At 41.0% G+C, this 21,157-nt stretch overlaps 2 protein-coding genes across 2 annotated transcripts in view; one reads left to right on the top strand and one right to left on the bottom strand.

Moving 5' to 3' along the window:
- Positions 1-19,295, top strand: part of primpol (primase and polymerase (DNA-directed)) — a 31,559-nt gene extending 12,264 nt beyond the window's left edge. Inside the window, exons 6-14 of the mRNA XM_078215056.1 lie at positions 4,849-4,996; positions 9,525-9,812; positions 10,765-10,927; positions 12,625-12,722; positions 15,456-15,542; positions 15,665-15,773; positions 17,065-17,147; positions 17,247-17,293; positions 18,701-19,295. Of these exons, the coding sequence (XP_078071182.1) occupies positions 4,849-4,996; positions 9,525-9,812; positions 10,765-10,927; positions 12,625-12,722; positions 15,456-15,542; positions 15,665-15,773; positions 17,065-17,147; positions 17,247-17,293; positions 18,701-19,033 (1,356 nt within the window). The 3' untranslated portion in view covers positions 19,034-19,295. The remainder of the gene's footprint in view (positions 1-4,848; positions 4,997-9,524; positions 9,813-10,764; positions 10,928-12,624; positions 12,723-15,455; positions 15,543-15,664; positions 15,774-17,064; positions 17,148-17,246; positions 17,294-18,700) is intronic.
- Positions 19,234-21,157, bottom strand: part of cenpu (centromere protein U) — a 36,273-nt gene continuing 34,349 nt past the window's right edge. Inside the window, exon 13 of the mRNA XM_078215057.1 lies at positions 19,234-20,267. Coding sequence (XP_078071183.1) covers positions 20,157-20,267 — 111 coding nt within the window. The 3' untranslated portion in view covers positions 19,234-20,156. The remainder of the gene's footprint in view (positions 20,268-21,157) is intronic.

Genomic DNA, 21,157 nt, shown 5'->3' with positions numbered 1-21,157 from the left:
TGACGTCACTTTTAGGGAATTCTGTACCTGTATTCCCAGATCCCTCTGTTCAACTGCACTCTTCAGAGTCCTACCATTTACCCTGTACGTTCTTCTTTGGTTTGTCCTTCCAAAGTGCAATATCTCACACTTGTCTGCGTTAAATTCCATTTGCCATTTTTCAGCCCATTTTTCTAGTTGGTCCAAATCCCTCTGCAAGCTTTGAAAACCTTCCTCACTGTCCACTACACCTCCAATCTTTGTATCATCAGCAAACTTGCTGATCCATTTACCACATTATCATCCAGATCATTGATATAGATGACAAACAACAATGGACCCAACACCGATCCCTGCGGCACACCACTAGTCACAGGCCTCCACTCAGAGAAGCAATCCTCCACAACCACTCTCTGGCTTCTTCCATTGAGCCAGTGTCTTATCCAATTTACTACCTCCCCATGTATACCTAGCGACTGAACCTTCCTAACTAACCTCCCATGAGGGACCTTGTCAAAGGCCTTTCTGACACTCTGTGCACTACAGATTGCCTCAGCATGATTCACTGTGGAAATCTGTGGGCGGGGCCTATTCCCACCCGAGAGGCTGGCAGCAAAACTCTGAGCGGGCCACTGCATATGCGCCGATCTGTCAGAGTGGAGATTGGCGCATGCACAATGGCCTCCAGATCGCTGGCCTTCCCGATCGCTGGTCAGCCCCGCAAACCCCGAATCGATGGCATCCCAGACCTCCTCGGGCCAGCCCCTATGTTTATTCCCAGCCCCCCCGGCTCCAATCGCCCTCTTCTCTCCCTCTGGCCCCGCCGCTTGGTACTGTCTGATGCCCAGTGGGCAGTGCCAAGCACCCCTCTTGCCCCCGATGCTCAATGGCTTCTCTTTCCTCCAGTGGGGTTGGGCCACCTATTCCCCGTTGGTGGGGAGCTGGAGTAAACCCAGCTGGAGGGAACCATTTGAAACTTCAGTCCCGGGCCCGCTAATCGTATGGAAATTCAGAATTCCATATTGCAATCAGCTCTGCGCTAGAAATCGGCACGGAGCTGATTACGCGAAAAAACTTAGAACCGGAGATGTACGGAAGTCGTGGCGCCCAGTGGAAAGCCTGCAAAATGGCCCCGCTGATGTCTCCCAGTCCGCCACATTGCTTGAGTGGGCTGGGAGAATTGTCCCCCATATCTTTGAATGACGTTGCCTAGGTTCAGCATGTAGTTGAGGCAGAGAAATGGTGCAAGAATCGATCCTTGAGAAACATCAGGTGTGATGGCATGGGGTAGAAATGGGAGCCATTTCTGGAGATACTTTGGTATATTGGATAGGCAAGAGTAGAATTAAACAAATGTAGTTCCATTCAGCTTGACAATGAAGCAGAGGTTCTGGAACAAGGTGTAGCCGACTGTCAAATGGGACAGAGAAGTTGAAAGTGATGATGGGTGCCACCGTGGCACAGTGGTTAGCAATGCTGCCTCAGCGCCAGGGACCCGGATTTGATTCCAGCCTTGGGTGACTGTGTGGAGTTTGGACGTTCTCTCCGTGTCTGCGTGGGTTTATTCCGGGTGCTCCGGTTTCCTCCCACAGTGCAAAAAAGTGCAGGTTAGGTGGATTGACCATGCTGAATTGATCCTTGGTGTCCCAAGATGTGTGGGTTAGGTGGGTGGGGTTACAATGGGGAGGGCCTGAGTTGAATGTGGAGAGTTAGTGCAGACTCAATGGGCCGAATGGTCTCTTTCTGCACTGTAGGAATTCTATGATTCTAAGATAGTGCACCACGGTCAGGAAATTGTGATTTTGATCATAAATCCAATTGAATTGATAACTGCAATTGACTGTTGATTTGCAAATAAATACTAATGCAACATTTAAAAAAAATAGTTTTAAATGGTTCTTTGTGTTACTTTCATTCTGTCTCAGGATTTTCTTGCATATAAGGTTACCTGGTAGAAGGCGCAGAACGCATGATCAGCAGAAACCCTTTGAACATTAGTGTAAACATTTTAAAGATTGAACTTATCTTCATGATTTGATTTGATTTATTATTGTCACATGTATTATCATACAGTGAAAAGTATTATTTCTTGCGCGCTATACAGACAAAACATACCGTTCATAGAGAAGGAAATGAGAGAATGCAGAATGTAATGTTACAGTCATAGCTAGGGTGTAGAGAAAGATCAACTTAATGCAAGATAAGTCCATTCAAAAGTCTGACAGCAGCAGGGAAGAAGCTGTTCTTGAGTCGGTTGGTACGTGACCTCAGACTTTTGTATCTTTTTCCCAAAGGAAGAAGGTGGGAGAGAGAATGTCCGGGGTGCGTGGGATCCTTAATTATGCTGGGTGCTTTGTCGAGGCAGCGAGAAGTGTAGACAGAGTCAATGGATGGGAGGCTGGTTTGCGTGATGGATTGGGCTACATTCATGACCTTTTGTAGTTCCTTGCGATCTTGGGCAGAGCAGGAGCCATACCAAGCTGTGATACAACCAGAAAGAATGCTTTCTATGGTGCACCTTTAAAAGTTGGTGAGAGTCGTAGCTGACATGCCAGATTTCCTTAGTCTTCTGAGAAAGTAGAGGCGTTGGTGGGCTTTCTTAACTACAGTGTCAGCATGGGGGGACCAGGACAGATTGTTGGTGCTCTGGACACCTAAAAACTTGAAGCTCTCAATCTAAAAACTTGAAGCTCACCAATCTTCTACTAATGAGAGATTGTCTCTGGGAAGTTGCCTGCATAGCTATCATGTGAACATGTTTTTGATATCTGTTTCTTTTTTGCACTATATACAAGTGCCTCCTCTGGACTGACTAGGAATGAGAAGCACATTCAGCCAATCTTTAGTTTAATTATCCAGAACAACTCTACATTTTCCTCATTGCAGCATCTTATTGTTTCTTGAATAATTCCAGGATTATAGTGCCCCTATGCTGTTTTCCAGTCTATTCCACATTGTTTGCTCAGTTTCAATCTCCCCACCCCTCCCATATTTGTTCCTGTCCTACATTTCAATGTTTACTCTTGCAATATGAGGAGAGGTCTACCAGATGATGCAACTTCTCGTAAACATTTTTAAGGATACCAATTAAAGAGCTAGAACATTACTTTGTGGGCGTTGTGAGTTTCTTAGCCACATAAACCACAAAAGTTTCAAGATAAATCGGAGTTAGCAGATTTAGCTTAGCAGGGGAAGCGGAACTGCAATCGGCCTGTGTCCCTGGGTTAGTGGGATGAAGGTTAATGAGGTTTCCTGCCTCTAATTACTGTCTGCTGACCACTGCTGGAAAATGGGCTTATGTGGATATTGGGTTGGGAACAGTGATGTCCTCCTAGCTTAGTGACTCGCTAACGTGGGGGGAAAAAAAGAGTAATTAGAGTCATAGAGGTTTACAGCATGGAAACAGGCCCTTCGGCCCAACTTGTCCACGCCGCCCTTATTTTTTTTTAAAAACCCCTAAGCTAATCCCAATTGCCCGCATTTGGCCCATATCCCTCTATACCCATCGTACCCATGTAACTATCTCAATGCTTTTTAAAAGATAAAATTGTACCTGCCTCTACTACTACCTCTGGCAGCTTTTTCCAGACACTCACCACCCTCTGTGTGAAAAAATTGCCCCTCTGGACACTTTTGTATCTCTCCCCTCTCACCTTAAACCTATGCCCTCTAGTTTTAGACTCCCCTATCTTTGGGAAAATATATTGACTATCTACCTTGTCTATGCCCCTCATTATTTTATAGACCTCTATAAGGTCACCCCTCAGCCTCCTACGCTCCAGAGAAAAAAGTCCCAGTCTATTCAGCCTCTCCTTATAACTCATCCAACAAGTCCCGGTAGCATCCTAGTAAATCTTTTCTGCACTCTTTCTAGTTTAATAATATCCTTTCTATAATAGGGTGACCAGAATTGCACACAGTATTCCAAGTGTGGCCTTACCAATGTCTTGTACAACTTCAACAAGACGTCCCACCTCCTGTATTCAATGTTCTGATCGATGAAACCAAGCATGCCGAATGCCTTCTTCACCACTCTGTGACTCCACTTTCAAGGAGCTATGAACATGCACCCCTAGATCTCTTTGTTCTGTAACTCTCCCCAACGCCTTACCATTAACTGTAAGTCCTGCCCTGGTTCAATCTACCCAAATGCAGTACCTCGCATTTGTCTAAATTAAACTCCATCTGTCATTCCTCAGCCCACTGGCCCAATTGATCAAGATCCCACTGCAATTGGAGATAACCTTCCTCACTGTCCACCGTGCCACCAATCTTGGTATCAACCGCAAACTTACTAACCATGCCCCCTATATTCTCATCCAAATCGTTAATATAAATGACAAATAACAGTGGGCCCAGCACTGATCCCTGAGGCACACCACTGGACACAGGCCTCCAGTTTGAAAAACAACTCTCTACAACCACCCTCTGGCTTCTGTTAAGAAGCCAATTTTGTATCCATTTAGATACCTCCCCCTGGATCCCGTGAGATTTAACTTTATGCAATAACCTACCATGCGGTACCTTGTCAAAGGCCTTGCTAAAGTCCATGTAGACAATTGTTGAAGGTAATAGCGGACTGCTGGTTACTATGGGACTTTAACCCCAACTATAGACACACTCTAGTATTCTAGACATTCTTTAGTAAATATAATTTAATTGATTTTGCTAGAACATTGTAAAGCAAGATTTAAGATTGCGCATTCTGTCAGCTTTAAATCAAAAAGATGGTAGAGTTAAAATGCAGTGTAGTGAAAGCTTCCAATCACTTTTAAGCATAGAATTTATACCTTTGTAGAAGGACTTCTGTGATTGCATATATGTCCTGTGATCAAGCATTAATAGCCGAGTTTTACTTTTTTTATTCAGTATGTTTGCCAAAAATTGGAAGAAATATACAACATAAACTGTTCATCGAAAGATATTTTGAACTTGGACTCCAGTACTCATCAAAAATTTAGCCGCCATCTCGTATTTCATCTTCCTAATGCAGCCTTTAAGAACAATGTGCATGTTGGTAAGTCTTCTATGAACCTGTATCTTAACAAGGTTTGATATCCTTACATCACAACAAAGGCAAAATATCCCACTGTCAGCAGGGGCAGACAGCAATGTCAATACTATACCTAGACTCCTGATAATGTTACTCTATCTCCAGCATATTGGGATGTAAAATATTTTGTAGTACTTTCCAGCTACTATGGTTAATAGGGAAGGACAAAAATGAGCAATAGTGAGATTGGAAAATCATATAGCCAAATGTATATCACCTTTGCAGTTAGTGAAAACATTTTGTCAGCCTTAAAGTAGTTTTTCCAAAAGGCAGAAAAGTTTTATTTAAACAGCAGATCTCATTAAGCACTGCACAAGTTTTCATCTGTTTAGAATTGGCAGCACTTTCCCTTCGATGGGCTGAATGGTCTCCTTCTGCACTGTAAGGATTCTATCTATCTGGGATTTGCTGAAGGAAAGCTCCAGAGAGTCTAAAGAGGCAGAGGCTTTTTTTACCCATTTATATTTAATTTTCAGTTTCACAGTTTGTTTTCAATACTAGTTTTATTAATGTTTTTATGAAAAGTTACATATTTTAAAATATTATTTTTGGAGGTTTTTTTTGTCAGAGTAGTACATAATCCTGATATCGCCAAACATTTGTAACTGAAGCATTTCTAAGACCTGGGTTGGAAAGAAAGAGCAAAAAGAATTTTTTTTAATTGAAAAACATGTTACAAACTTTTAAGAAAACTACAAATGCAACCGAGCATCTTAATTCAAGTTGAATTTAAAAACCGCTCCAGTACAATGTTCCTTGATCGAAGAAAGCATGTAAGGGTGATAATGGGCAACACAACCAAAGAGCCAGCGTGCCTCTGACCTTATTTGTAGACTGTATATGGTGACTGAGGCGAGCTGGCTGCACAATATGGGCTCGAAATTAATTTTCTAACGAAAAAAGGGCAGGGAGTGGATGTCTGTGATTTTTGTGTAATTAATGCCTTGCTGATTTAATCGTCAGAATATGGGCTTTGAAATGTGCAGTTTTTTTGTCACTAATTACACAGCTTCTATCAAGAGCAATTTCACCCTGCATTAAGCATGATGTTGGTCACATTTATTAGTTGGTGATTGTCCATGGGACACTAAGACCTCTGATAGGCTCATTTAGCCCAAACAAGGGTTTCAACCGAGGACCTTCTAGCTCTATCATAGTGTCAACCATCAAGTGTATATACTCACAAGGCATAATTTCATGATATCTGCTGCAAAACTTATTTCCACAAATGTATAAATGTACACAACTGATTATGTATGAGCTTCTTATTTTCATGCACATGTCTATGTTATTTCTATTTTTCTGGGGAAGCAACGGCCCAGTGGTATTATCGCTAGACTATTAAACAGAACCTCAGCTAATGTTCTGGAGACCCGGGTTTGAATCCCGCCATGGCAGTTGGTGGAATTTGAATTCAATAAAAAGAAATCTGGAATTAAAAAATCTACTGATGACCATGAAACCATAGTCGGAACAACCCATCTTGTTCATTACTATCCTTTAGGGAAGGAAATCTGCTGTCCTTACCTGGTCTGGCCTACATGTGACTCCAGAGCCACAGCAATGTGGGTGACTCACAACTGCCCTCGGGAAACTAAGGAAGGGCAATAAATGCTGGCCAGCCAGTGACGCCCATGTTCCACAAATGAATAAAAAATTTCAATTTTTAAAAATGTGGTCAGACTAAAATGGTGGCACAGTGGTTAGCACTGCTGCCTCACAGCGCCAGAGATCTAGGTTTGATTCCCGGCTTGGGGCACTGTCTGTGCGGTGTCTGCACGTTCTCCCTGTGTCTGTGTGGGTTTCCTCCAGGTGCTCCGGTTTCCTCCCAAAGTCCGAAAGACGTGCTGGTTTGGTGCATTGGCCAAGCTAAATTCTCCTTCGGTGTATCCGAACAGGTGCTGGAGTGTGGCGACTAGGGGATTTTCACAGTAACTTAACTGCAGTGTTAATGTAAGCCTACTTGTGATGCCAATAAATAAACTTTATAAACTAAAATGAAGATGCTCACAAGTTATATATGGTGGCCAGGCATTGATAAAGATGTTGGGCGTTGTGACCGGTGTCGATCACAACTCTGCCTCCTTCAGCTGTTGTACCTGTGGGAAATGGCCTGGCCGACCTTGGGCACGGTTACATGTGGATTTTGCTGGTCCTTTTATGAACACTATGTTCCCAATTATTACTGATGCCCATTCCAAGTGGCTTGATATCCATGAAATGAAAATAACAACAATTGAAAAACTATGACAAACCTTTGCCACGCATGCCCTGCCAGAAGATTTGGTCTCTGATAAAGACACTGTCTTTACAGCAGCAGAGTTTTAGCATTTTATGCTAAATAATAGAATAAAACATATGTGCACAGCACCCTATCACAGCATTGAATGGCTTAGCAGAAAGAGCTGTCCAGATGTTCAGGTCAGCGATGAGAAAGCAGATGGGTGCACCACAACGATTGAAGCTTGCTAGATTGCTGAAACCACGCCACATGTTACTGCAGGAGTATCCCCCACAGAGCTACTAATGTGGAGGTGCCTCCGGACAAGACTTGACCTTGCTTCCAGTTTAGCAGGGAAGGTGGAAATGAAATAATGTATACAAAAGGGATATCACGATTCTGTTAAGGGTGATCGGTCAGTTGAGGTAAATGACTTCATATTTATCAGGAACTTTAAGGTTGATCCAGCCTGGGTCCGTAGCAAAACTATAACAAAAGTAGGCCTGGTGTCCTTTCTGATTGACCGCCAAAGAAAAAAAGTAAGGAAATATGTAGACCATGTACGGAAGAGAGAAACTAACACAATGAAAACAGAGCAGCATTATCCAGAAGCACCTACCAGCATTCCTTTGATTGTGCCAAGTTTAGTGGGACGGTTTATTTTAGAGAGAGGCCCTCGTGTTGTTCCCATGGGAACTGGATCAGATGTCTGCACTAGTGCACCGTCTGAAACTGCAAACCACCCGACCGCTACTCAAAACATTGCTACCTCAGCTGAGACAGAGCCGGCCAGAGAGTTGAGATGTTCTCATAGAATGTGGAAGTCTCCTGATAGGCTACTGTGCTAAATATAATTTTGTCTATTTGTGTAAATAATTGTCTGTTCATAAATACAATTGTAAATAACTTAAAGGGGGAGGGAGAATTGGTAGTGCAAAGCGCGATACATGGTGGTTGAGCGCAAGTTTAAGTGTGCAGAGCGGCAGTTGAATGCACGTCCAAGCTCGTGTTCTGCGGCTGTGGAATGCAAGTCGAAGTTTGCGTTGCAGTGGTTGGAGAGTAGTGGTTGAGCTCTGGCAGTTGACCCTCGGGTGTCGAAGAGTAAAGAGGGCTTTGTTGTCCCCTCTTGAGCGTAGTTTGCTTCAAATAAACAATTACTTTCACCTGCCAAGTAATTGTAGAGCCTCACAATTATTACAGTGAAGGTGGCTGGGAATTGAGTATTCGAGATTTAGGAAGGATAGGCAAAAAGGAAAAGGAGGCGGAATTGGGCTGTTAATAAAGGATGACATAATTACATTAGTGAGAGAGGATCTTGCATCGTAACATCAAGATGTAGAACCTGTTTGGATGGAGCTAAGAAACAGCAAGGACAGCAAACATTGCGAGGTGTTGTTTATAGGCCACTGAGCAATAGTGGTAATGTAGGGCATGGTATAAATCAGGAAATCTGAGGTGCATGTAATCATGGAAACTTTAATCTACACACAGGGCTGTGATTCTTTGCTTTAAAAAACTGTATGCTACTGCCAGCGGGAAAACCTGAGGGTTTCCTGCTGGTGCTGGCAGCACCTGATTGGTGGTATTCAACCACCTTTGGTGGGGGGGGAAAATCTCCACCTCACTGACAACCCCTCACCACTGAGCAGCTACCTCCTCCTTCCCTGCAAAGGAGAGACGCACTGATGTCTGATTGGCACCCACCCCCCTTCAGGCCCCCCCCCATTCAGGCACCCTGCAACCACTCTTCATTTAAATAGTATCCACCTTTTCTAATCTTCCTGCCAAAGTGAACAAGTTCACATTTACCCATCTGCCATATTTTTTGCCCACTCACTTAACCTGTCTATATTCCTTTGTAGACACTTAACCTCCTCTTGACAGCTTACTTTCCTACCTATCTTGGTGTAGTCAGCAAATGTAGCTTCCAGCCATACAGTCCCTTCATCTACGTCATTGTTAAGTTGTAAATAGTCGAGTCTCCAGGTTTAACTGTGCATGTGCTGAATCTGGATGTTGCTATACTATTTGCTGCATAATAGCACTGAGCGCAGTTATTCTGAAGGCAAAATCCAGGCAGTTACTTCTGAGGATCTTTCAGTAGCTTGGTCCAGAGACTTTAGGTGATGGGTTTCCACATTTGGAAGAGACTTCAAAACAAAAAATTCCAAATGCTTTATGAAAAAAATTGAAATAATTGCATCTAACAAATTATTGTCCCCGTGATTGCATAACCACACTAATTAACTATGAAATTTGGTTTTTTTTAAGGAAATTTTATACGAACAGTTTTGCAGCCTGTGATGAGAGTATTGGAAACAAGATGTGGGAGAGATGACCAAGGTGCTGGTGGCAGTGCTGTGCTGTCAACCAGTACATTTATTCCAGCCAGCAAAGACACGAGGGAGCATTTTAATGTTGAGAGTTCTGAGAATCTCCCCTCAAAGAGAATTAAATATGCACTGTGGGAAAAATTGGAGGAAAACCATTTGGATCCAGATTTGTCATTTCTAATTGTTAAAGATAAATACGGAAGTGACCAACTCTTTGTGGATTTAGGTAACTACTTATTTCATTTATACCTACATGTGTAGTTAATAATCAAGTAATAACTGATTCCTCCTGAGAATTGAGGATAGTGACTGAAGAATGAGTTAGTTCAATAGCCTCAATTTGCCAAATAAAGCACAGGTGATGTGGATGTAGAGGGCGGAAAACCCCCAGAAGAATACATTTTAATTACACCATAAGCTGTTAAAAATAATTTAGGAACATAGGAATTAGGAGCAGAAGTAGGCAAATTCAGCCCTTCAAGCCTGCTCCACCATTCAATTAGATCATGGCTGATCTCTCCCTGGTCTCAAATCTATCTCCCTACCTGTTCCCCATCTCCCCTTATCCCTTTTTATTAGAAATATATCTCTCTCCTCCTTGAAACCATTCAATGATTCAGACTCCACCGCTCTATGGGGTAGTGAGTTCCACAGTGTGACAGTAGTTGTTACAATTTGTAACGATAATTTTGAATCTGTCGTGGTTTTGAATTTCTCTAACTTTACTACTTGGCTTTAAAAATAACAAACATTAAAACTGCAAGTTAGGAATCAGAAAGGTGGCAGATCAGCAGGTGCAAATAGTCTCTAACCATAATTACGGGAATGTTTAGTGGGTCTGTGGGATTTCATACATAATGTTTCATAATCTAGATTCTCAAACTCACGTTAGCCCATTGGTGAAATCCACAAAACAGCGTCATTCCAAAACAAATGCAAAAAGCAAAATACTGCAGCTACTGAAAATCTGAGATACAAACTGAAACAGCTGGCCGATAAGTTTAGGAGAAAGATGTATTTAAATATTCTCCTCCGATGCGGGTAATGTTGTTAACCACAGATGTGCTTTTATATGTTTGAGGCTTCCTCAAATTACAATGCAACCTCAATTGTTCCATTTTTATTTTTGCTGTAAAGTGTAATATATGATAGGACTTTTGCTTTGATCTTTTTCAAAGGTGTGTATACAAAGAACAGAAACTTCCGACTGTATAAATCATCCAAACTGGGAAAGAGCACTTATTTTGAAGTTGCTGAAGAAAATCAGTTTGTTCCCAAGCCGGAAAATAATGTTTCTCAGGAAGAGCTATTTTTCCTAAACTCTCTCGTCAGCAACGTTAGGTATGGCATCAATAAAGTTCCAACAATTTGGAGCAGCAAAAAAAAGGGTCCAATGATTCATCACGTCATATCCGATTTCGCGCTAAACGGGGCTCCACTGTATTTAGATTGACTTAATGGGCTGCACGCCCAACCTTATCGGCACTTCCCCCTTTACCACTGTGTTTGCCCATCCAGAATCAGCGCGAAACAGACATGCTTCATACACAAAAGTCCAATTCAGGCACTCCAGTTAGTGAGGAGGTAAGGACCGAGCGTCCGACGGCTCTCTGCTTGAGATCGGTGGGGGGAGGAAGGGGGGTCTGCTGCCACTCTGCTTGAGATCGGTGGGAGGAAAGGGAGGAGGAGCCCGCGATCAGTCTGGGTGGCGGAGAGGGTGGGGGATAAGGGGGCCAGTAATATTGGGGGAATGGGGCAATGTCTGTGGGGGCCAGAGGAGGCATTATCCAGCCCGGGAGTGATGTGGCAGGGAGCCGCATTCTATTTTTTTTTTCTGTGTATGTGCAGTTGGAGGCGCCAATCGGAGCTGCAGGATTTCGGGCACGTTAAGCCCCGTCTACAGGCTTCTGCAGCGCGATTCAGAATCGCTGATATTTTTTCAGGCAGAGTGCAGATGGGGGCATCTGAGAATGGGTCTAAAAGTCGGATCTGAAACACTCCCAGTTTCAAGTCAACCCAGCACTTCGAATCAAAATGGTAAAATAGAGCCCACTGTCTTTCCTGCAAGCCTAGCTCCTTCTATTAATCACATGGTCAATCAACCTCATCAAAACCCTATTCTGAAACCCCAAGGGAAACCTAAGTAAACAAAAGTGCATTAACTCTGCTTAGACAAACACACCATTCACTGAAATCAGTTATCCTGCATTCTCAACATTTAAGCTGCCCGTCGCCCAGACAAATCGGCACCCTATAAAACAGCTGACCTTTGAACATGCCCCTTACAAGAAACGTGATTAAAAACTACATTTCTTAAAGGCACAGTATCATCACACTTCTCATTTATTTCTTTACATGTATATTGTTGCACATACAATAATCCTATTTTTGGATTTAAGAATATAATGCTGTTTGATCAAACAAGATATTATGTAAGTATATTGCTATTTTCACTCAGATCATTGCCTATTGCGTATTTAAACAAGCTATTTTCCTGATTACATAAATTTAATGATCTCACTGCATCATAATTTCTTCCTATAATTGTAATGAATAGAAGGAAAATACTATTCAAAGAGCACAGTAAATAGCATTTATTGGCCTGTTTTTTTTATGTGATGATGTGGAGATGCCGGTGTTGGACTGGGGTAAGCACAGTAAGAAGTCTCACAACACCAGGTTAAAGTCCAACAGGTTTATTTGGTAGCAAATACCATAAGCTTTCGGAGCAATGCTCCTTCGTCAGATGGTGTGTATATCTCGATATCCACTCCATCTGACGAAGGAGCATTGCTCCGAAAGCTTATGGTATTTGCTACCAAATAAACCTGTTGGACTTTAACCTGGTGTTGTGAGACTTCTTACTGTTTTTTATGTGATCCAGAACAGCCTGTGAAGTATTGAAGATTTTGTATTAGAATAATTCAAAGTTAAGTGCAGTGATGCATGGTAGTTATCAGAAAGAATGTCACTTACTGATATAATTAAATTTAGGTACAATTTAGTTTTGAATGACAAAAATACTATAAAATTTTCAGATTTTCTGATGGCTTGACAGTTCTGACTTGTGATAGCTCAGATACAAAGAAAACCAAAGGAAGGCATGCTCAAGATAACACACATCTCCCTGCATCAGGTATTTTGTTTGCTCATAATTTGTTTGCGTATTACTCAGATGGACACCAAAGTAGCCCTTCAATCTGCCATTATCTATTAACTTTAAACCTGTTTCTGTTATAATTATAAGGATAAAGATGTTAATGATATTTCTGCCCATCACTGATAGTATACATTATTTTATTTGCTACTTTTAATAAGATCCAAATAGAGATTTTCTCTATTTGTTTCAGTCTTAATTTTTCAGAATTAAGTGTAAAATGTTCAGTAGTGGAGTTATATATCTTTCATTCAGCTGCTGTTGCCGTCTGAGCCGCTGACCAGTACATTCATCGCCAGTGTCTCTTCCAAGTATTGAAGTATAAACGAGCATCATGAGTATGGTCATGTTCATTTTTGCAGTTTGAGCCTTTGTCTCAAAACTAGTCTTTGTCTCACCCACAAAGTGAAAAGTAGAGGAGAAAATAAGGGATTTAAAGTACACAATTTTGCTTCTTTACTGAAAATATGTGAACATATTGGATGAATTAAATTGGTAAGTCCTAAAAGACATAAAATAGGATAGATGGAATTGGAAAAGAAATGGGGAATCAAATTGATTAGTTTATTTTGTGCTACTGCCCCACAGTTAATGTGACTGGACTGGACAGGGCGGCACGGTGGCACAGTAGTTAGCACTGCTGCCTCACAGCACCAGGGACCCGGATTCAATTCCGACCTTGGGTGACTGTGTGGAGTTTGCATGTTCTCCCTGTGTCTGCGTGTGTTTCCTCTGGGTGCTCTGGTTTCCTCTCTCACTCAAAGATGTGCCAGTTAGGTGGATTGGCCTTGGTAAGGTCAGGGGGATTGGCAGGATAAATAAGTGGAGTCACGGGGATAGGGCCTGGGTGGGATTGTTGTCGGTGCAGGCTCGATGGGCCAAACAGCCTCATTCTGCACTATAGGGATTCTAAGATTGATGCTTCAAAGATGAGTTCAATTCACACCATGGAAGTTGGGGAACTTAAATTAATGAATCTGGAATAAAATATTAGCCTCAGTAATGACCATGAAACTACTGGGTTGTCATAAAAGCCCACCACAAAAGATAATCTAACATTTTTACCTGGTCTGGCCTCCAGATCTACAGCAACGTGGTTAATTCATAACTTCCGTCTGAAGTGGCTCAATGAGGCACTTGGTTGTATCAAACCACTACAAGATTTTTTTAAAAAACCATTATGGGTACACCTACTCCACATGGACTGCAGTGGTTCAAGGAGGTAGCTCACCACCACCTTCTCGAGGGCAATTATGAATGGGCAGTAAATCCTGGTCTGGCCAGCAACACTCTTATTCCAAGAACAATTAAAAGTGTTAAAAGTGGAATTTCTCCTGCTTGCATCCTAAAAAGTAGAGACTGAGGAATAAGCAGGGGGAGGGGTTGGAAATAAATTGGGACCAAGAAACCAGGAATGAGTAAAGCCCAACAGAGAAAGGTAAGCTAAGAGAGAAGACGAGGGAGAACAACCAATGGAATACAGGAATTCTTGGGAAAAAGCAGAATATAAGAGGATAATATAGTTACATTATTCATCTCTGACTGTGGTTGACCTATTCCAGGCACCTGACCAAATCCAGAACAATTGGCAGCAAGCAATGCAAGTATCCTACAATTCAATCCATATTTTTAGGCACAAAGGTTAATAGGACAGATAGCTTGAATGTGCTTCAAATGTTTGTTTTAGAGGAGGGGGAGACGAGGCATTGGGTCAAGTTGAATCAGGGGTAGCCAGGTTGGTGAATGGTTGGGCGGGGGGGGGTGTTGCAGTTGGTCAGTTATGTAATTACCCAGGTATTAGACTATGTTTTAAAGTCTCTAACATTTCTTGGGTAACTCTTCGGGTAAGAGCCATGGAACTGTCCGACGTCTCAGAATCTAGCTCCGAGTCAGACACATTCAGGAGGCTCCTGCAGAAGCTGGGGAATTACAGATCAGAAGTTTAAGCTTCCTGAGCAATTCCCACATATAGGTCTGTGCATCAGGACTTTATGATGTGGAGATGCCGGCGTTGGACTGGGGTAAGCACAGTAAGAAGTCTCACAACACCAGGTTAAAGTCCAACAGGTTTATTTGGTAGCAAATACCATAAGCTTTCGGAGCAATGCTCCTTCGTCAGATGGAGTGGTCTCTGTTCTCAAACAGGGCACAGACACAGAAATCAAATTACAGCATACTGATTAGAATGCAAATCTCTACAGCCAGCCAGGTCTTAAATGTACAGACAATGTGGGTGGAGGGAGCATTCAACACAGGTTAAAGAGATGTGTATTAAGACAATACACATCTCTTTAACCTGTGTTGAATGCTCCCTCCACCCACATTGTCTGTACATTTAAGACCTGGCTGGCTGTAGAGATTTGCATTCTAATCAGTATGCTGTAATTTGATTTCTGTGTCTGTGCCCTGTTTGAGAACAGAGACCACTCCATCTGACGAAGGAGCATTGCTCCGAAAGCTTATGGTATTTGCTACCAAATAAACCTGTTGGACTTTAACCTGGTGTTGTGAGACATCAGGACTTTCACAGGGACCCGATGTACCTCTTCAGTTATATGTTCAGTCCCTGACGATCTGGAAACTGGAAGTAATAAATATGGCTTTTTGCATATCAAATTTGACCAAGCTATTTAGAAATAATTGTTAATTGTTCACCCAGTCCTGTTGTAGTCTGTATGTATTTCACAGAGAAGGCTGAATTTTGTTTTACAGATGCAATGGTCGGTTACCATTGTTCCCCATACCCGGAGATTGACAGTTTTATCACTAGTCAAGTAAACAAGGGAGGAATACAAGGTGGTAAGTTTTTAATCAATTTAACCATCAATACCCCACCAGTATTAAACAATACAACAAAGCAGAAATGTCAGTTTCATATCACACTGATTTAAAAATGGCTTAATATAATTTAATTTCCTTAGTCTTGCGTCGATGGAATTATTTCTCCTCTGAAGAACTGATTGTATATGACATCAGCAAAAACCACTGGTGCGAGAACATTGGTAGAGCTCATAAAAGCAACAATATTATGTAAGTACAATTCACACATTGGTGCAGTCTCTAATCATTGGTGGACCCTCAGTGTGCAACAAGTCAGGCATCCCCACTGGCTCAGTAAAGCAATGCACTAAATAGACAAAGCTGAAAGCTTCCAGATTAGAAAAGCAAAATACTATCAATGCCGGAAGTCTAAAATAAGAACAGAAATGCTGGAAATACTCAGCAGGTCAAGCAGCATCAGTGGAGAGAGAGACAGAGTTAATATTTCAGAACTGATGAAGGTTCATTGAGCTGAAATGCTAACTCTCACGTATTAAAATGCCCATTTTACAAATGTATGCATGATTGCACTACCTGTTGAAATATTCTAAAAGATTCCGTAGAGCTATGGAAAAATTAAAGCATACCTTTAGTGTATCAGGATAAGCAGGTATGAAGAGACTGCTTGCTCCTACAGCACACAACCTGTACAAACCGCTTAAATGAGCACATCGTTCATTTTATGTCCTAAAATTTCCTCCAGCTTGTGCATAGTATAAAAGGTTTAACTTCATGCCTACACTTTTAATTAGTTCTCTTACAATATAGAGGCTTCAATGTTCATTCCAGGTACTTGTGAAATATTGGGCCTGAACTTACTGGGAGTGGCAATCGGATGTGTTAGTGCAGCATGTTCCCAAGGCCTAGTATTGAGGCAAGCTCTGTCTGATGCAAAGTCACACCTTTTTTTTTACAGCATTAACAGCCTTAATTCAGTTAAGTTTAAAGATCCAGCCAAGTCCTTGACCAGCCAGGGAAAAGGGGCTCTTGATAGTCAGCCAGGGGGAGGTGAAAAAGTGTTTCTGATGGGTTTGGGGGGGGAGATTCTGTCAGGGTGTGGTCTTGTCAGTGGGAAGACCCGGGGGGGGAGGGAGAGAGAGAGAGAGAGAGAGAGAACGAGGAGAGGTGTCAGGAACTGGGGTAGTCCTAAGGAGGGGCAGTCTGGGTCTGTATAATAGTTATCCAGAAGTTGAAGAGATTTTAATTCTTCTGTTTCTGGGTAACAATTAATCTAACACAGTTGGAACCATCTGAAGTTAGTGATTTAAGTCACATTTTCAGATGATTCCCAGCACATTTTTGGAGTAACCTCTAAAATGACACCCTGTTACGACTCATAGTGATGATACATTTTTTCAATGGTTATTTATTTCTTGTTGGGAAGGAATAGTTTGTGAGGGAGATCTGCTAATGGTTAATAGCTGGCAGCAAAATCTCAGTAACTACTTTTGAAATACGATGTTGGGAATTGTATATTCTTTGGTACTTTCTTATATCGTAGGATTGTGGTTGACTTGAAGAAAGGAATCTGGTACCAGAAATGTTATGATCCTGTGTGCAGAGCTCAGAAGTTCAGGTCTGAGAGTAAGTACTAATCTTATTCTATTGAATTATAACGTTTTGTTACATAATCCAGTAGTCCTACTGTAGACTAATTTATGCTGAATTCCTTTTGGATTCAAGGTCACCCATTACCCCATGAATGCTGTTTGGATTTCCTCGTTGATATGGTATGTAATGAAACCAATGCATAAATCAGTGTCATACCTTTGTATAAAGTGAAAAAGAATTATTTGAGTTCCCAGTAGAATAAGCATGTATTTCTTATTGAGCTGCATTTTAACAAAAGTGAAGCACCTTATTCCATTGTACTGTTGAAGATTTGAGTGGGCAAAACTATGGAAGATGTAGTTCAATGTGGGGAAGTGAGGTTTTTTTAATGGTGAGAATATGGTGTGGCAAAACGTATGACTTTAGACATACATCATATGAAATCACAAAGTTGGTGCATAGGTAAAAAGCTAGCACGAAGGGCAAATAGAGCTCAAAGAAATTAGAATTAAAACATGAACCGGTTGTATAAAGCTTTGGTTAGACTCCAGGAGTTGTGTGCAATTTTGGGCACTGACCCTCAAAGAATGTTTTGGCCATGGCAGATTCACCAAAATGGCCTTAAAAGGATAAATTGTAAAGTTGCATTGAGAAATTTCATTAGGTTTTGGAGTGATAAATTGAGGTGTTTAAATTAATTTTAATACGGTAGATGCAGAGTAACTACTTCCTCAAATGAGGAAACCCTAGAACAAAAAGGCATACATTGTTCATAGTTAAATCGACTCACCTGATGAAGGAGCAGCACTCCAAAAGTTTGTGATACCAAATAAACCTGTTAGACTTTAACCTGGTTTGTGAGACAACCTATAGTTAAATCAGGAAGCATTATTTCATATAAAAGTAAATAGAAATCTGGAACCATCTTGCCAAAAAGGCTGTGGATACTGCATCTGTTGTAATTTAAGATTTGGATTGGCATCAAGCAAAATAGAAACAAAAGGAGGTGGTGGAGTTGAGGTTCGGATCAGGATTAGCCATGATTGAATTGAATGGCTGAACAGACTCTAGCTGAATGGGCAACTTCTCTTCCAGAGTGAAGTTTTCAAATATTGCTAATAATAATCACTTCAAATATTTTGTATAAGAACCCCAAATTATTGTGAAGTGCCACAAGGTAAGGTAGAAGTGGAAGCGAAACTGTTTAAATTGATACTGGAAAAATCTTCAGTGATAAATGTTTAAAATCGTTTATCTGAAAGCAAAACGATGGTGTTCAAAATACAGTTCAACTGCATAAGTTGTTGGAGTGATGAAGTTGATGGACCAGTTACACTGCAAATGTTGAGCAGCACCTGTTGGTTGTTCTCTGGTCTTTTACAGATGCAGCATTAAATTCAGTGTTTTCATTTGCTAGTTCGTGTTCTATAAAATGTTTATTCAAACAGCTGAAATATCATGAATGCTCATCAAAGTCTTGCTACCAACTTATCAGTGTGTAGATATTTTCTTTTAATATTGTCTGAAAATAAGCTTTCACTGTGTAACATCAGATTTGTTTAAAGCTGAAACCGACTCTCTTTCAGGATAATGAGATTGTTTTTACCATGGATGACAATGGGAACATTGAGCCAAGTCAAAATAATGCATGTCCAACATGGACGAATGTGCAGCTTGGTGACATTTGGCTACAGTCTGGAACACAAAATTCTACACTTACAGAAAATCTGGATACAGCATTTATTGACATTGATGATGCAATGTTATTAGAAGCTGTTGAAGACAGTGAATTTAATATTGCTCTTGATATGCAGTCAGAATTGAGCATGAGCAGTGAGGAGACTGAAGTACTGTCTGATGATGACTTACTAGCAGCAGTGAGGGAACTGGAGGCATCTGTGAATATGGGCACTAAATAGATACTGCTGAAAATACAATGAGTGTTTTTGATTCAAACTGCTCCCAGCTAAAACATTACTGTCTTTGTATTTCACCCAGAAGCTTAATCAGCATCTATTTTCAGGATAATCCCATGTTTAGTTCTCTTGGAACATGAAGCTTCTTGAGTCCTCTATTTATAACTTTCAGGACTTTTTCTCTCCATTATGCTATATACAATGAATGTGTGACATTTTATTTATGAATTGTACATAAAAGGTATATTAAATACTACATTCTTCTAAAATGAATACATTTGAGTATACAGAACCTTTTATTTTGATGCATTATTTGCTGATACATGAAATATAAATTTAAGTTAGAGCCCAAAGTAACTTCCTGCAGTGCACAGCAAAAACGTTTTCACCTATATAAATATTCTTTCACTATTTGTATTAAAAATGCAATAATGAAACTACAAAGTTTGTTTTATTAATATAAACCACCTCAGTAAATCATAGAAACCCTACAGTGCAGAAAGAGGCCATTCGGCCCATCAAGTCTGCACCAACCACAATCCCACCCAGGCCCTACCCCCATATCCCTACATATTTACCCACTAATCCCTCTAACCTACGCATCTCAGGACACTAAGGGCAATTTTTTTAGCATGGCCAATCAACCTAACCCGCACATCTTTGGACCGTGGGAGGAAACCCACGCAGACACGAAGAGAATGTGCAAACTCCACACAGACAGTGACCCAAGCCGGGAATCGAACCCAGGTCCCTGGAGCTGTGAAGCAGCAGTGCTAACCACTGTGCTACCGTGCCGCCCCACCGACATGTATTAAAGATAACACATGTCCATAAACAACATGCGGTAGATTTCAGGGTTTCTGCAAAGGTAGCTGATAAAAATCGAAGCACATACCCCTATCTCAGTCTACCCAATTTTCCACTCAATGGAAATGGCTGGCAAATTGCAGAGCTTCCTTACAGACACATGTTCCTCGCTGCCTGCTTTTTCTTTATCTGTTGTGACCAGTTAATTCAATAATCCCAAAACATTTGCCCTAAAATGTCCAATAAACATTACTAATTTGCCATAAAGCAATTTCAGTTCTAGGCTCCTTGGCTGCGCTCTCATTATACAACTGCTTTACTACTTATCCAGTGATTGCTGTAATTTTGTATTTATTATCTGCAGCTGTTTTTCAGCTCCGAGAATGCCACGTGCCTCTAACAACAATGCAGGAAAGCTGGAGATATTATACTGTAGATAAGAGAAAAGAAAATTAAGACCAATAGTACCAGAGTAAAGTTATATAAACAGCTGCTGTCAATCTTAGTTTTTGTCTTTTAGAATAACCAAAAAATGATTACCTGGGAAATTTGTCTTTTTATTGTAAATAAGAAACATTAGGGGAACTGTAAAATACCAAGTTAATTTCTGTCCGAAGTTGTCTTTAAATGAAATGGGTTTGCAGATATAATTTAATTATCCCCAAACCACAATTAATTAATTATTTCTAATTGGGACAACAAATAGTGAGCAAACATGTTATAAGCAGTATATTCTGAGGAACAAGAACAGTAAAAACAAACCTATCGCAAATTGTAAAACTAAGTAAGGGGACAGAGCAAGCTATATGTTCAAATATATACTTTAAAATTTCTGGATAAGTTGCAGCATTCCATTTTAAAATGTACTAAACTGCTGAGAAACATTTTTGTCAAATCTAATTTCCCAATGTAAGAGTTTGAATGTACCTGCCAGTAAGAGTGGTCACTGGCCTATGCTGTCAAACCTCTCCAGATGAAGGTGTTCTTTGAAACTGCCTTCCTTCTTCCCCACAGTTAATCTACAAACCCATCACCCTTCCCTTTGTTTCAACCCTCACCTCTATTTCCTCCTTGTTTAGAGCATAGTAGGATAATTAATCAGCTAAACTTACTGCTCGCTCTGAATATTCCATTTGGCATCTTTCCATATGCAGTGCTGTCAGAGGCTGACTAATAGGTCTTCAGAGTGGGAGATAAACTTGCAAGTTAAAGAACAAAACCAGTAACTTCACTTAAATTCCTTAGCTGTACAGTATTTTGGAAGCAGAAAAAATGAGAGGCTCTACAAATCCAAGTGATCTCAAACTTAACCTCCAATAC

The sequence above is a fragment of the Mustelus asterias genome, chromosome 6 (genome assembly GCF_964213995.1).
Source record: "Mustelus asterias chromosome 6, sMusAst1.hap1.1, whole genome shotgun sequence".
Lineage (NCBI taxonomy): Eukaryota > Metazoa > Chordata > Chondrichthyes > Carcharhiniformes > Triakidae > Mustelus > Mustelus asterias.
The sequence above is the reverse complement of the archived record's forward strand: the minus strand, read 5'-3'. Positions and strand labels throughout refer to the sequence as shown.